This window comes from Wallemia mellicola (genome assembly GCF_000263375.1).
Source record: "Wallemia mellicola CBS 633.66 unplaced genomic scaffold WALSEscaffold_4, whole genome shotgun sequence".
Lineage (NCBI taxonomy): Eukaryota > Fungi > Basidiomycota > Wallemiomycetes > Wallemiales > Wallemiaceae > Wallemia > Wallemia mellicola.
Genome location: NW_006531961.1, coordinates 513,364 through 527,479, shown reverse-complemented (window position 1 = coordinate 527,479; position 14,116 = coordinate 513,364). Strand labels below are relative to the sequence as shown.

At 39.9% G+C, this 14,116-nt stretch overlaps 7 protein-coding genes across 7 annotated transcripts; 4 read left to right on the top strand and 3 right to left on the bottom strand.

Annotated features, from left to right (window-relative positions):
* The first annotated feature begins 118 nt into the window (after nucleotides 1-118).
* WALSEDRAFT_59760 (hypothetical protein) lies at nucleotides 119-1,572 on the top strand. The gene is given in 3 exon segments (XM_006957041.1): nucleotides 119-493; nucleotides 539-1,496; nucleotides 1,516-1,572. 3 exon segments carry the CDS (start codon nucleotides 482-484, stop codon nucleotides 1,542-1,544), a joined length of 999 nt encoding a protein of 332 aa, XP_006957103.1. The 5' UTR covers nucleotides 119-481; the 3' UTR covers nucleotides 1,545-1,572.
* WALSEDRAFT_59758 (hypothetical protein) lies at nucleotides 540-3,670 on the bottom strand. The gene is made up of 5 exons (XM_006957040.1): nucleotides 3,544-3,670; nucleotides 3,479-3,498; nucleotides 3,305-3,430; nucleotides 1,976-3,261; nucleotides 540-1,927 (listed from the first exon to the last, which is right to left on the bottom strand). Exons 1-5 carry the CDS (start codon nucleotides 3,641-3,643, stop codon nucleotides 1,744-1,746), a joined length of 1,716 nt encoding a protein of 571 aa, XP_006957102.1. The 5' UTR covers nucleotides 3,644-3,670; the 3' UTR covers nucleotides 540-1,743.
* On the bottom strand, nucleotides 3,643-4,445 carry WALSEDRAFT_59757 (SconCp). Its single transcript, XM_006957039.1, has 3 exons — nucleotides 4,213-4,445; nucleotides 3,921-4,164; nucleotides 3,643-3,876 (listed from the first exon to the last, which is right to left on the bottom strand). The coding sequence occupies exons 1-3, from the start codon at nucleotides 4,319-4,321 to the stop codon at nucleotides 3,732-3,734; spliced, it is 498 nt and encodes a 165-aa protein (XP_006957101.1). The 5' UTR covers nucleotides 4,322-4,445; the 3' UTR covers nucleotides 3,643-3,731.
* A 432-nt stretch (nucleotides 4,446-4,877) lies between these two features.
* Nucleotides 4,878-6,032, top strand: WALSEDRAFT_59756 (hypothetical protein). Its single transcript, XM_006957038.1, has 6 exons — nucleotides 4,878-5,036; nucleotides 5,085-5,152; nucleotides 5,197-5,696; nucleotides 5,741-5,766; nucleotides 5,838-5,927; nucleotides 5,975-6,032. The coding sequence occupies exons 1-3, from the start codon at nucleotides 4,919-4,921 to the stop codon at nucleotides 5,446-5,448; spliced, it is 438 nt and encodes a 145-aa protein (XP_006957100.1). The 5' UTR covers nucleotides 4,878-4,918; the 3' UTR covers nucleotides 5,449-5,696; nucleotides 5,741-5,766; nucleotides 5,838-5,927; nucleotides 5,975-6,032.
* A 295-nt stretch (nucleotides 6,033-6,327) lies between these two features.
* Nucleotides 6,328-7,207, top strand: WALSEDRAFT_67933 (hypothetical protein). The gene is made up of 2 exons (XM_006957037.1): nucleotides 6,328-6,450; nucleotides 6,497-7,207. Exons 1-2 carry the CDS (start codon nucleotides 6,337-6,339, stop codon nucleotides 6,974-6,976), a joined length of 594 nt encoding a protein of 197 aa, XP_006957099.1. The 5' UTR covers nucleotides 6,328-6,336; the 3' UTR covers nucleotides 6,977-7,207.
* A 154-nt stretch (nucleotides 7,208-7,361) lies between these two features.
* Nucleotides 7,362-9,957, bottom strand: WALSEDRAFT_59755 (sulfate permease). The gene is made up of 3 exons (XM_006957036.1): nucleotides 9,840-9,957; nucleotides 8,419-9,788; nucleotides 7,362-8,372 (listed from the first exon to the last, which is right to left on the bottom strand). The coding sequence occupies exons 1-3, from the start codon at nucleotides 9,936-9,938 to the stop codon at nucleotides 7,499-7,501; spliced, it is 2,343 nt and encodes a 780-aa protein (XP_006957098.1). The 5' UTR covers nucleotides 9,939-9,957; the 3' UTR covers nucleotides 7,362-7,498.
* A 1,477-nt stretch (nucleotides 9,958-11,434) lies between these two features.
* WALSEDRAFT_59754 (hypothetical protein) lies at nucleotides 11,435-13,864 on the top strand. Its single transcript, XM_006957035.1, has one exon. It carries the CDS (start codon nucleotides 11,588-11,590, stop codon nucleotides 12,299-12,301), a length of 714 nt encoding a protein of 237 aa, XP_006957097.1. The 5' UTR covers nucleotides 11,435-11,587; the 3' UTR covers nucleotides 12,302-13,864.
* The last annotated feature ends 252 nt before the right edge of the window (nucleotides 13,865-14,116 follow it).

Below are 14,116 nucleotides of genomic sequence, written 5' to 3'. Positions count from 1 at the left end.
CGGTATATAACACTTGGAGTATCTATCCGCAGATATGCACGACATGGAGCATTTACGCTAACCCTAAACGCGCGGCCCTCCTTTTGAAGATCCGTGAGGGTCTTCTCTGGGGGGTTGGAAAATCGCAAAAGGGTGACCAAAGAGGGATGATTGTGTGATATGGGGATATATTGGTTAAAATGTTGTGTACAGTCTGATGAATAATTACATTGTAAAGCGTCAGCAAAATTCGCAAATTCTTACGAATGATGTAAACGGCCTAGAATTTCTTCAGCCGTGCAGTTCCAAGGAGTGTGTTTTAATGCCCAAAATATAGTTCTAGAGTTTTTACGCTTGTTTTCCCGTTATAATAATTTATAACTTCTCTTCTCCGAAGCCGAACCTTAGTGACTCGAGTACTATAGCGGTAATCTTCTGGTGATCGCTCTCAACTTAAAACTATCAAGTTGCTAAAAAACTAAATAATAATTCCTGGAGGAATATGTTTGACGAAGTAAGTCTCTCATTTATCAATAAAGTACCCCGCTCACTTATCTAGTCTGCATTCGACCCAGACGATATTGGCTCTGCAGCACCAAGTCCATCAATGTCAGCTGTTAGCGCTGTGCCTTCTCTATTCTATGGCACATCTTCTCCTAGTTCGTCGCTCTGTCCATCCCCAACGACTTATGCGCCGACGAACAACAACAGCGCACTCGCCAGTCCAGGCATACCATGCATTAGTCTACCACCAACTAGCAGTAGTAGCAAGGCTGGCAGTGATGAGATAAAATTCACAAGGAAACCATCCGCTCAAAACGCACCGGTTCCGACAACCTTCACAACTTCAACACCATATCAATCCAGGAGGAGGAGCTATCCAGTTATAAGACAATCTCAATTTGGTGCCACTTCAGCAAAACCAGCTAATCAGCCAGCTGAGCAGATCAATATCAATGGTATGGTACATCCGCATTCTCAAGCTTCTGCAGTAGATAGCCTGAGAAAACATACAAATGCGAGCTCATCTCTTATGAGCCATAGTACCAGTCAGACTCCAATTTCCAATTTTCTGAACGGTTGGTTCGGCGGCAGTCCGACGCAATCAATGACCAGCACCAATAGAGCTAGGAGTCAATCACATAGTCATTCACAATCCGTATTTAGCGATGGAAATATTTTTTACCCAGAGCAGGATGAGAGGACTAACAGGTGGTTTAATGACGACACCGAGGGCGAAAGAAGAGGAAGATCAGCTACGAGGAGTAATTCACGTGATGCATTAAGAAGGTCACCCCGGGCGTCTAGAAGTTCGAGGAAGGCTAACGCATCAAGATCAAAATCATCCGTTAGAATTCTCAGTCCACTTAAACAAGAACAAAGTGATGATACAATCAACTTAGAGGATGAAGTTTCTAATAAATTGATGATATCCACACATCATCGTCCAAGTGATAATGATAATTTCGATCTAGAAGCGACGCCCAAACTTGAAAAAAAGCAGGTAGTTTCACTTAATGATTAGGTTGAATTATTTAATCATAATGTTTTCTTGGTTTCAGTAACTTTTCCTTCTTCTCAAACTTGCATTGTCACAACATAACACTCACACATTGTCTCAACAGAAATAAATCATACTCATTGTCTCAACACAATCAAGACACGCAGAGTCGATCCCTACTCAATAGATCCTCTTTTGATAGGTAATCTTGTAATACACAAACCACCATTAAATATATAAATGTTTATAAAAATAAAATTTCATTACAATTTGTGTAATCCCATATCCCAGAAACCTGATTCCAATTGGCAGCATCTTGTGAATATGTCAGTAAGATGATTTAGGCGTTCTCTACTTGGTTGTTCTTCGACCGCTTTTCTTTCAAGTGTGGAAATACCTTCATCTACTGCAATTTGGAAATCAGATGAACCGTAATCTTCAATCCATCTAGTGGGTGTGTTATTAATGTACTCAAATATCTATACTACCACTCACTTCCAATAAGGATTGTTTTCTTTCTTACAAACCAGACCAGGGGCGAATTCTTCACCGGTGAGTGCGGATTTCTTTAGTCTTCTACCAATTTCACCATATCCCAATAAGCAACTAGCAACAGCGACGAGGAGTTCTAAAAGTGTACCACTATGTCCAACGTCTGTGAGATAGCGTGTGTAAGCAATATTATGAGCTGATTCAACAGTCTTGAGTAGATCAGAGGTGGATATACCCCAACTATTGCAATATTCTACATGCATAGCGCTCTCTTTGGCAATGTGTTGCGTGATGTTAGCGAACGCCTCAAGATCGGCAAAAGAATTGCTCTTATATCCAGCCAAACTGTGTATACGTGCATAATGAACGAGATATACGTAATCTTGTGTAATATAATGCAAGAAACTTTCTTTTGGTAGTGTACCATCCGCAAGTTGTTTTACGAATGGGTGATAGATGTAATCATCCCAATGTTCAGCTGCTGATTGAATAAGGTGTGTCGTGAAAGGTGCTGGTGAGGTCGACGTTGGTAAACTTAATGGGAGGATTTTTGTAGAGTGCATGTGATTTAGTGGTCCATTGCCTGATCCAAGTGGCATACTAGACTCTATCCCGAGACTAGTAAACTCGATAGCTGACTTTACAGCCATTGACATACTCATACCCTTTCCTAAATAGGCAGCCAACGCTGCTGAAAGTGTACATCCCGTACCATGCGTGTTGCTTGATTGAATGTATGGTTGGACGAACAATGTGAAGTGCTTCCTGTCGCTCTCCCAAAGGACGTCGATAACTAATTCATTGGATTTCTCACCGCTATGAGCATTTCTGTATTCTTCTAACACCTCAGCTGTGCTACCATAGCCAACGACAGTAACATTGGATAACTTCTCCATTTTACTCAGAGCCTCATCTATCGATTCATTTCCAATCAGGTCACGATACGGACGGTGACCTCCTTTAATTAGAGCGTTTTTACAACCGAGTGATTCAGCGATTTTCATCATGTCTGCCAATTCTCCTATTTTACCATCCTGAATGAGTTCAGCTTCTGGTATATTTGGCGTAATAATCGTAGTAGCTGGGATGAGCTTCTCTCTAAGCATGTTTAAAGCGTCTTCATTGAGTAGTCTATGTCCAGAGGTGCTAACCATTACTGGATCAACTACAATAGGGCATTTGACATTCAAATCATTAAGTGTTTCAACAACTGTCTCTATTACTTCCTTACTGTGTAACATTCCTGTCTTTATTGCGTCGACGCCTATGTCTGTAACAACATCATGTATCTAAACGTACTTAGGTTGATAGAGGCATATATATCATACTTACCTGACTACTAATGAAATCTGTAGGTATTGCATGTACGCCATTTACTTTGACGGTATTCTGTGACGTTACTGCAGTAATAGCGGACATTCCATATGTTTTTAAAGCTGTGAATGATTTTAAATCTGCCTTATATATGCGTGAGTATAACTATACATACACTCCTCATTCACCTACTTGTATACCCGCACCACCGCCTGATTATATCAGTATGAATATCACATCATACAATATGAACGCACCAGAATCTGAACCAGCGATTGTAAGTATCTTTGGGAGTACCACATTTTCAAACGTAGTGACTTCCCCTTTAGCCTCAGATAAACCAGCTATTTTGTCCATGAAAGAGTGAAAGCAAGAAATATGCGTGAATACATAAGAAATCATTGTAAGAATACAGCAGTTGGATTTATATACGCTAATTAGCTATTTAACGATCTTCAGCCCATTCATTCTCTTTACGGATTTGTGCTTCCTCTTCAGGGGTGAAGTCATTTTGGATATTGAAAAGCTTACGGATTTCTTCAGGTGTTTTGCCTTTAATCATGTTAGCGACAGTTTTGCAGCCGACGTCCCTGTATACTTTGTTAGCGAATATATTAATACTTTATGTACCCACAAAAGTGGCTTAATGTCAAGATAGTTTGCTGCTAAAATAATTTCAAAGAGCATCTCTTGGTCAACTTGAATAAACTTCTGGTCCCATTCGTTAATATCCGTCGTACGCTTACGGGAGTCGTCTGCACTCTCGTCTGAGGATGGTAATGGATCTTTACGATGGTGGTCACAGTACTCCAAAACCTTCTTAAATACGTTAGATGTGACATTTGGGAGTGGGATTGGGTGATCACTCTCTCCAATATCTGTCATACAGTGTGAGATATTCCACCGTCATAGTTAAGTGTACCCACCTTCAAGCATATTCTTAATAAGCACAGATCTCTCTGCGATATCTTTGTCTACTGTGAATTGTTCATTGTCGGATGTCAACAAGTTTACTCTAGCCTCGCTTTCTGCCATGCTTGTGGTTACTGTTCAAGGGGGTTTTAATAGAGAGATGAAGACTAATAAAGAAATCAAAACAAAGAGATCTCAAATTTATCTTATTCATTGAGTGAATAGATATTATTAATGTATGTTCATCTCCCTCGTGTACTCCCCAGACTGCTCCAGTGTCCTCAATGTGAAATTTACAATATAAAGAGATGATCAGATAGAGTTTTTTCACTCGATAGAGTATATGTATGATAAAATAGTATATATGCATGCCTATCTTCGTAAAAACACCTATGCTTTGACTAACTTGTCAGCCGATGTCAGTTACGCTGTATAGAGAATATATATCTTTTATATGATAGATATGGTATTTTCTAATACTACAATCGATCAAAAGCGCCTCGTTTGCACTCACATTGAGTAGGATATACAATGAAGGACATGCAGCGTAGATGAGGAAATCATGCATGAGAAATACAATAAACACGTACAAGCATGACTACGTTTGTATTTTCTATCCTCATCTAACACCATCTGCGTCTTCGTTTTTCACTCTCATCTAGAAACAAGAAAATGCTCTCCCTCTTTAGAAATACACTAAGATCAGATAGTATACCGTCTATGTTCAATACAGTAAGCGGTTTACTACAAGTCAGAACGTCCACAAAGCGCGGTGGTGGATCTACGAAGAACAACAAGAAGACAGCGGGTAAGCGCCTTGGACCAAAGAAGTATGGTGGTTAGTATATCATTAAGTGTATTTTTATGCCATCTTACAAATACACAGGTGAATACGTTATACCAGGAAATATCCTCATCAGACAGAGGGGTACAGTATGGCATCCAGGACAACATGTGAGTGACCTATAAAAGGTAAAATAATGCACTCACAATATCAGGTCGGTATTGGTCGTGATCATACACTCTTCGCACTTGAACCTGGCTGGGTTCGATACTACAAGCAGCCACGTAAAGTCCTGGATGGACATACACCAGCTGGCAACGGTGATTTCAAGCACCGCAATCAATACAAAGTCAGGAAAATGATTGGCATAGCATTAGATCAGACAGAACAGCTGCCTAGAGACGTAGAAAAGCTCGGTACAAGTAGAAGGTTTTCAAAGATAGACGTATCGACGACTAACAACTAAATTGGGCTTTCCTTTAGCTGTACCAACTCGCATTCAATAGTTTTATTATTATCATCACCGAATCTGACAATTCTCTTATCAAATCCGTCAAGTTTCACCTTACGTTTCTCGAAAAACGTCCTGCCTAAAATCAGGTCCCAATGCGATCCATCGTTTGTGTCTTGTGTGCTGGTCAATTCACTCAGAAAGACAGGTAATACTACCTTTTTTTCGGCGACTTCGATTGAGATCTCGCCGATGTTGATTATCTGCAGTCTATGTCAGCCTTACTTTATATAACAACAGTACTTGCGCCTAAATACCCGAAACTTCCAGGTACTAAAAATTTGTCAGTAAGTCTCGGCAAAATCGATCACAAATTATTGGTGGCCAAGTGAATATCTACTTACTAGTTGATTTACTAATATAACTTTGCTTGAGTGCATAATCCCTACTCATATATACCCCACTATAATCTTTATCAAGCAGCATGCGAGTAGCTACACTCATTCAGTTACGCTTTAAACCTCCACAATGCCAAACTCACGCCTAGAGCCAGCTTTGCCATCTATTATTCTCACCGTCTTATTTCCATGAAAGTCATCAAATGCTTTCTTCTTATCCGTAAATGACATCGTGGTAATGTATTAAGGGTATTCATTTACTCCGACAATCTAAACAATTAGGTTATAGTAAAAAAAATATCGGCTTTCATCCATTAATCCCCTAATTTTTTTACATAACACTTATAAGCGGTGGTGATTTTGCCGCGATGCTGCAACCAAGTAAGACCCCATTTTGGTTAATTGAGGTACACGGCACGGGCTTTTAAACTTGATTAATGATGTTTCTGGTTGACTGATCCAGTAACTTTCAAAATAAACAAAACTTATATAAGTAAAAGCTATAATGGCCGTATATGCCTGTAGACCATGTCAAATATCACACAGTAGCTGTGATAACTACCGGCCATGCCACAATTGCGTTAGAAAGGGTATACAAGATAACTGTATAACTATAGAAGTAAGTAAACTTCTTTCTAAGAATCTCCACTAAACGAATTAATTAGCATAGACGGAGGGGACGTCCAGGAAAGCACGAAAGAGAGCAACAAAAACCATCACTACCCTACCATAGAACTATACAACCACTGTCAGCAAATGTGATGCCAGAATATATAACTATGGTCGTAACACCTGATTTACAGAGGACAATACAGGTATCGCCTAATAGTACTTTCGCGGACGCGTCCACATTGCCTAGTCTGCACGACATCACATCGGTGTATCATGCACCCCGATTGGCCAGTCTTCAAGCAAAGCTATCTTTAGGAGAGATGTGTCCACGTGAAAATGTTAGTATTGTTGATAGATATGGCAGACATTTCGCTAGTACCCTCTCGCTAAGGTGGTTAATCAAAAATGAGACAGTCTCGGCTGAGATGAGGATCGTTGAGGAGATCACTCCAGTACCTACTTTACCTTTTACTCCCTCATCTGGAGAATCATCCCGGTCGCGTACTTCGATAAGCGCGCTCTGTGACATCTAGAGATACTTCGTCTTAATCGCTCGCACTCAGTAGCAAACTCAATACTAATACTTGTAACGCTATAAAAAGATTATCGGAACTTTTTAGGTAATAGAATTTTAATAATACTTTTATAGCACGTCTACCGATCGGGTGGGATAGATTGATAATCTAAGGCGATGCATGCATGCATGCATGCATATATGCATATATGCACGACTGGTAATGTACTCTTTTCACAATGATCAAAACGGGTATTAAATATGAAGATACATAGGTTCAGTCGAATGCCGCCACACTTAAGCACTTGTTCGTCATTTCAGATGAAAGATATGATAGAAGATATATATACACATAACACAGCAGAATATATACGAAAAATAATCATTGATTTAGATTAAGGTATATTATAGTGATGAATGTAAAAAAATGCTAAAAGTTTCTTTGCGATGATAAAATCTAAGTTGACTGGTGCTGTTCTAATGAAGTAATTCAAGAAAAAAAAGCCTTTCCTACACATTTGCATCCTACAAATGTGGTCCTTTATCCAGAAGGAGATATAACGTCTGATTGTGTTTTCTGCTCTTCCTGATCAATCTGATCCTGCTCGAGAGTTTCAATAACTGCCCTGACCGCGGAGTCAATATCGGGATGGAAGGAACGATCGACACCCAAAACAGGTAAATAACGCGCGTAACTATCTCTTCTAACTGCTTCAGCTTGTTCTTGCTCTCTCTGTGCATTTAATCCTGCTTCAATGTCCTCTGGTTTACTATTCACCGTCGCGTCGTTTGCTGATGAGAAATGGCCAACTTCAGCAACACTAAACAATGGTTTGGCATTGACAGTCGTCGTTTCGTGCATTTTAATAGCAGCTAATGCACGCTTGATCCACCTGTCTCTAATACCAGCGAAATGCCACATTACTTTGTCAGGATGTGCCCATCTGTCGAGTTGGTTTTTGACATCTACCAAGACTTGCGTGGAAGTTACATCGACGTGTGTTACGGATGATAAATCGAAGATGATTGCTTTCAGTGTCGGCCTGCCATCTTCGGCAACTGCGTCTGGATCGATCTTCCTTGGTCCTGGGTCATTCCATGGTCTATCACCTGGTTTACTAAATATATTGATCTCTGTTTTACGAGTAGCTTTCTTTATATATTCGACGACCTCATCAGTGTAATGATTTGCGTTGGCGTAAATGAACGATTCTGTGAATCTATAAACGAATACACCAGGATATGGTGATTGTACGCTCAGAAGTGGATTTGAGCCATCTTCATGGTTCTCTGGTAACCAGATATTACGTTGGTCTTGACCATCTACTGTTTGAACTTTAATACGACCAAGGAATTCACCATGTGCTTTTGCAATTCTAAACAATAAAACAGCTGCACTAACACAAACTGTGACGCTATAGAGTTGTTAGAAAGATTCAGCAAGATGGTCAGTTCACTTACTAAATACCAATTTCAATTGTTGTAAAGATGATAATTATAACACCACCAACGAAAATGATAGCATCAAGTGGCGATACCTTCCAGAAAGCATATAATTGACTAATTGGAAGAACAAGATCACCAACAGCGTGAATAATGACAGCCGCAAGTGCAGCTTTACTGATGTAGAAGAAAACGGCAGTGAGTGCGTAGATTGCTAGTAAAATAATGACACCAGTTATAACACCCGCGAATGGTGTTCTCACACCTGCCTTCGATTTGATAGCAGTTCTAGAGAATGAACCAGTAGCTGGATAAGCACCGAAGAATGGTCCAATGAGGTTAGATACACCAATTGCAATGAGTTCTTGTGATGGATTGATTGTATAGTTGTTAACTCTACCGAAGGACTTTGAGATAGCAATGTGTTCGATCAACAAAACGATAACGGCACCAGGCAAGTGGTTAGCATATGCTTTAATGACTTCTGCCTTGACGACCGGTACGTTCATATTTTGGAAACCTCTCGGAACAGTTCCTATAAGACTGAATTTTGGCGGTGGCTGACCATCTACACCTCTATGATGCATGTTTACGAGCCAACTGATCAACGTGTAGAGCAGAATGACGAAGACCGTACGGAGTGTGTTGGCGAAGAACCAGACTTTTTGATACCTTGGCCATTTCTTCGCGCAATAGTTGAATGTTTCTCTGAGGAAGTAGAGCAAAAAGAGTGCAGATACACCCATTGCAGCGTTGAGATTACTTTCAGGAAGGTGCTTGAGTGTGCTAATGATTACTTCGTAAGTTGCACCATCAGTATTCGTGGCCTTTTTGTTACCGAGAAGTGTAGGAACTTGTCCAGCTATGATATTGATAGAAGAACCTGTCATGAATGCTGCAATAGCTGGTAAAGGAATGAAATCGACAATCCAACCAACTCTAATCAAACCCATAAAACAGACAATGGCACCCGTAATAATAGCTAAACTTCCTGCTATTTGATAATCGGGTATATCTGGGAATTTCGGTGATACTTCCTCGAGAATTTCACCAACAAGGGTAGACATAACCGCAACTGGACCAATAGTGATGTCCTTCGACGTAGCAAAGAACCAATAGATTATAACACCAACAAAAGAAGAGTAGAGACCGAATTCTGGGGCTAAATTAGCCAAACCTGCATATGCCATACCCTGTGGGACGACGACTGCACCGACGGTGATACCAGCGATTAAATCACCAATTAACCATTGTACGTTGTATCTGTGTATCCAGCGAGTGAAAGGGACTAAATCCAAGCAGTATTGACCCAATTCATGACGATCTGGGAGCTTATCTTTGAACCATTCAGTGACCGTAGGATCTGGTTCAACGAATGGGTCTGCATACTGTAGAATGGTTGTCAGAAGTGATTTCTCTTAGAGTGGGATCTCACGTACGTTGCTAGCTATAGACTCTCCACGGGTTACACGATCCTCCTGACCTTCAGGCTTCTCTATACCGAGCTTCTTGAGGAAGCTCTCAAACTTACTTGACATTTTTATCCTTCGTGGCGGTGGAATAAGTGTATTGACTTCCAAATTCGATATTATGCGAGTCAATCACATCATCTTGTGTCTGAATTAATCATAGGTGAGACTTTTGGTTCCTTGCATAAAATCGATGGTCTAATATTTAAAAATCTTTAGAAATTACTAAGGAATGTTACTTACTCTTTTTGGCTAGAGTAAAATTTTCCTTGGGGCCTATCATTTGAAATTTTTTTAGACATCCCGGCATGTTTTTAAGTTATAGCTATTTCATTTGTGGTATATTTGGCATCTGGGGAATGTTTTTGAATATGAGAATACCTCCATTGAAATTTCCCTTCGATCTTGGTTCAGACAGGGATGATTTTTTTCTACTGGAAGCATCTAACTAATTTCCGATCACAACTGATAATAGATAACCCCATTTTTGAGATAAATAGTTTCGATGGCTATTAGCTCGCTCTTACACGCAGTCGCATTGTGATTACATCATTCACTCGGCTTCGACAGAAAATCTTAAGATTTCTATAGCTTAGGCTCAAACTTGCCGCGACAACGTCGATTTGTTACTCATACCAAGTTTATTCCCTGTAAGCGAGAGTCGCGTAAACATGTGTGCAGCTTACTCAGCAAAATTGCGCTTCAGCGGTATTATTTAGTAAGCTGTTCTCAGTAGCTTAAGTGTTGAAGACAACATCCAGTTGTCATTCTTGGTACATTTGGAAGATGATATCATAACACACTCAATAGCAGGATTGAGAAGTACGAGAGCGATATACATGACCGTGTACAAGGAATATTATGGTGAGGAAAAGGGTCTTTGCATTTTGTTACCGGAAATGCACAGTTACCAAGGGATATGGACGTTTTCAAATTGGGGGTTCAGCCTTGAGGGGCTGAAAGCGCTAAGTTAAGTGTTAGTGACACAAGCATTGCGGCTGCAAAGGAAGATCGAGGCTGGATTGACGGAAAGAGTTAAAGAAGAGCTCAAAGACACGTAAATTTATGCTAAAGTTAGTATCTCGAGGAACCTAAAAAATATTCCCAAGATTTGACTAGCGTTTACTTAGCGGGTTATCTAACTGTTGGATTCAACAGAAGCCGAGGAAATTGCTGGCATCGAATCCGAAGTCGTGCTGAATATGTTGTAATAGCTTAGAACTAATGTTTCAGAAAGTCTGCCGAGCAAAGACAAATGAAGTTGTTGGCATCTTCAAACTTCAATTTACGCGTCATTTTTGGGTCAGTGCTGAAAAGTTGGATTCAAGAAGCTGCATAACTAACGGCATGCGTATCATCATCGCTCATGATCTGATCGGCTCTTCTCAGCAGCAAGGGAACCGAGCTGATATGTGAGGCAAACTATCGCTACAGGTATGAAGCATTATTAGTATGAAATATGCTATATTAGTAATTGTTGTTTTCATTACTCGTTATCGTTCTATGTATAGTAAAATAGCTTTTTGTTATCCACCATGGTTATGTCATCCGAGGAAATGAATAAAGTAACACGCGTACCTTCAATCGCAGACTCCAGATCTTGCTCACCAATTAGCGCCACCCAGTCAACACGTGAAGACGTTGCTGATCAGACAACCGAGGAAACGGTTACAAAGAAACGCAAACAGGGATCTCTGGGTGAGCGCTCCCATAAGGCAATGAAAGTCTGTGAAGCTGTCTCTGCCGCTGCCAATATATCAGACACTGATTCTGATATCATTCACAAAATTCATACAGTCACAAATAAGGAGACAACAAAGTTAAACCATGACAAGCAAGATGCTGGAACTACTAGCACCTTAACGCAACAACAATTATCAATTCCATTTGAACGGTTATCCCAGGATACACTCACAACACGCGGCACAACCGATAAAATGTTACAAAAGCGTGTCACAGCCCTCGAAGAGACAGTTGCAGGTTATGACAACCTATTCACACAACTGCACACACTCCAGATGAGTAACAAAATGAAGACAATAGAATCAAATCAGAAGCGCAATATAGCTGCTATAGGTGAGCTCAAGAAAAAAGCAACCATCTTCAAGAAGAGAGGTGTTTCTCAGTTGCTTAGCACTCACATAAATGAGCGATTTGAAAATTTTGGCAAAGATCTCGATACAGTTAAAATTAATATTGAAGAAGCTGCTAATGATATCGATAGTATATACACTGAGTTCGAAGAAATAACTGACGCGATAAATGTACGTCTTGACGCAATCGAACACTCGCAATCGATAGACGAAGGGGTCCAAATCAGCATCCTCAAAGCACAAATAGAGCAACTAGAGAAAGATAAAGAAGATATTAAGAAAGATAAGAATTGGTTTAGGTTCCTCTTATCAAAGGAAATCCCAATTAGCCTTGATTGAGATAGAAATGACGTCATCAACAAGGGTACTTTGCGACAAAGAGAATGTAATTAGCTGTAACTTGCAGTACTTTGATATCTTGCTTTTTTTATTACATATACCATGTATCTATTTTCTACCTTCAACTGTTACAGACATCTTGAAAAAAGTCGTAGGATGAAAAAATGCAAAATTTCATATAGCTTAATCAATATATACAGAGAGAATACTCATCAAGCAGTATAAAAGCATATCCCCTGATAGTTCCCCAATTGCAAACAAACTCATTACGATAAATAAATCAATGTAGACATCCCAATACTTTGTATGAAGTCTGCCAGGCGATATAATTATCGATACGGAAGAGATGGAAGAGTATCCTCTAAAACTTCGAACATGTGACGCCAGTAACAATCTTAAAGATGGCTACTAAGGTAACAAGAGACCGTGATAGCAAAATATTTGTTATAAAGACATACTCTGACGCTTAAGCTAGCGATAGTGAGTCGACACTTGCTGGCATTATCGATCGAGGAGCTTTGGTATTACGCTACCGAAGATTACTAAGTCAAAACCATTAATCACTTAGTTTCCACTATTGAGGAACGTAGGTTATTATAGAATATGAAGAGGACACGAGCCTTCGAAGAGCAGTTGAGGATGAATCAGCAACTGAAGTAAGTAGCTAACGCATCCGCCTGCTATTTAACTAGAGAACAGGAACTCGCAAAAAATCATTCGCGATGACGTCTTGGAAGCATAATTCGAAGGGCTTGACGATTCCGATAAGACTGAATCATTATTATCAGGAATGATATGTTGAAAAAATTGATTTTCGTTAACATTTGAAGCACAAGTTGATCTTTTTAGCCTCTAAAGCCAACTTGCACGGCACATTAAGTTGACGATAATGTTTTGACAAGTACATGGACAGTTGTAAGCGTTTTCTACTCAATTTAGGCATCCATAATTGTAGGTTTCTAATGTCGTGTTAGAAAGTAGCGCAGAGTTTAATATAATGATGACATTATAGTGGTTAAAGTAAAAAAACCCTGGATGGAACGTGGATTGCGGAAAATGTAATATAATTGGACTAACTTGAAACGTTGTTACTTCGTGAATGCTTCTCATACATTCCTGCTAGTCAAACATCTATGCAAATACGTATAGCGCCAAAGAAATGTTCGATGCTTGGCGAATGAGCATATCGGTATTTGAAGACGAGATATTCGGCTGGCTGCGCTACTGCGTTAGTCTGACGCTAAGAAATATGACGTTGTAACCACCCTATAATCACAATCTAAAGACCAATCAACCCGCTATAGAGGCGAGATTTACGCGTGTTTTCTACCCTTAGGTCACTTTTACCGAGATAGTTCGGCGAATGTGACTGTGATGTAATTGTTCAAACTTCCATTATCGTCAATGAGCGTTTATTTCGACAAAATTAGAGACTTGAGAAATTACATAGGATTATTCGCCCGAATTAAATACCTATAGGAGAGATACCGTTGCACTAGCAATGGTCATACAGTGCGGTAACACACCGCTAGAACTCCAAAGTGTGCGATTTTAATGGTCTTTGGTCCGATTGCCGCTTCAATCGAGTGTAATTCGCTATGTATACATATGAAGCGTATATATCGGGTTTTGTTTGTGGTGATACACGCGTAATTTCCCGCCATAGAGATAAGAATACCTGTCCGTAGTATCCGGATTGGTTTATTGTAGCTTATTGCTTTTAAAAAAATTACCGGTATTCATATTACATTGTTTTCCGCTTTAGTTCGCTTATCAGCATCTCGCGGTTTTTGTGACTGAGCCTCGGCGATATAA

Bases quoted from the DNA above. Each gene is read 5' to 3' on its own strand.
- WALSEDRAFT_59758 (XM_006957040.1), bottom strand. From the start codon at position 3,643: ATGGACAAAATAGCTGGTTTATCTGAGGCTAAAGGGGAAGTCACTACG. The intron at 3,499-3,543 runs GTGCGTTCATAT...TGATATAATCAG, and splicing joins AATCGCTGGTTCAGATTCTG to GCGGTGGTGCGGGTATACAA. The intron at 3,431-3,478 runs GTAGGTGAATGA...CGCATATATAAG, and splicing joins GCGGTGGTGCGGGTATACAA to GCAGATTTAAAATCATTCAC.
- WALSEDRAFT_59757 (XM_006957039.1), bottom strand. From the start codon at position 4,321: ATGGCAGAAAGCGAGGCTAGAGTAAACTTGTTGACATCCGACAATGAA. The intron at 4,165-4,212 runs GTGGGTACACTT...ACTGTATGACAG, and splicing joins TATTAAGAATATGCTTGAAG to ATATTGGAGAGAGTGATCAC. The intron at 3,877-3,920 runs GTGGGTACATAA...CAAAGTATACAG, and splicing joins CTTGACATTAAGCCACTTTT to GGACGTCGGCTGCAAAACTG.
- WALSEDRAFT_59756 (XM_006957038.1), top strand. From the start codon at position 4,919: ATGTTCAATACAGTAAGCGGTTTACTACAAGTCAGAACGTCCACAAAG. The intron at 5,037-5,084 runs GTTAGTATATCA...ACAAATACACAG, and splicing joins TGGACCAAAGAAGTATGGTG to GTGAATACGTTATACCAGGA. The intron at 5,153-5,196 runs GTGAGTGACCTA...TCACAATATCAG, and splicing joins TATGGCATCCAGGACAACAT to GTCGGTATTGGTCGTGATCA.
- WALSEDRAFT_67933 (XM_006957037.1), top strand. From the start codon at position 6,337: ATGGCCGTATATGCCTGTAGACCATGTCAAATATCACACAGTAGCTGT. The intron at 6,451-6,496 runs GTAAGTAAACTT...CGAATTAATTAG, and splicing joins ATAACTGTATAACTATAGAA to CATAGACGGAGGGGACGTCC.
- WALSEDRAFT_59755 (XM_006957036.1), bottom strand. From the start codon at position 9,938: ATGTCAAGTAAGTTTGAGAGCTTCCTCAAGAAGCTCGGTATAGAGAAG. The intron at 9,789-9,839 runs GTACGTGAGATC...ACCATTCTACAG, and splicing joins GAGAGTCTATAGCTAGCAAC to TATGCAGACCCATTCGTTGA. The intron at 8,373-8,418 runs GTAAGTGAACTG...ACAACTCTATAG, and splicing joins ACAATTGAAATTGGTATTTA to CGTCACAGTTTGTGTTAGTG.
- WALSEDRAFT_59754 (XM_006957035.1), top strand. From the start codon at position 11,588: ATGAAAGTCTGTGAAGCTGTCTCTGCCGCTGCCAATATATCAGACACT.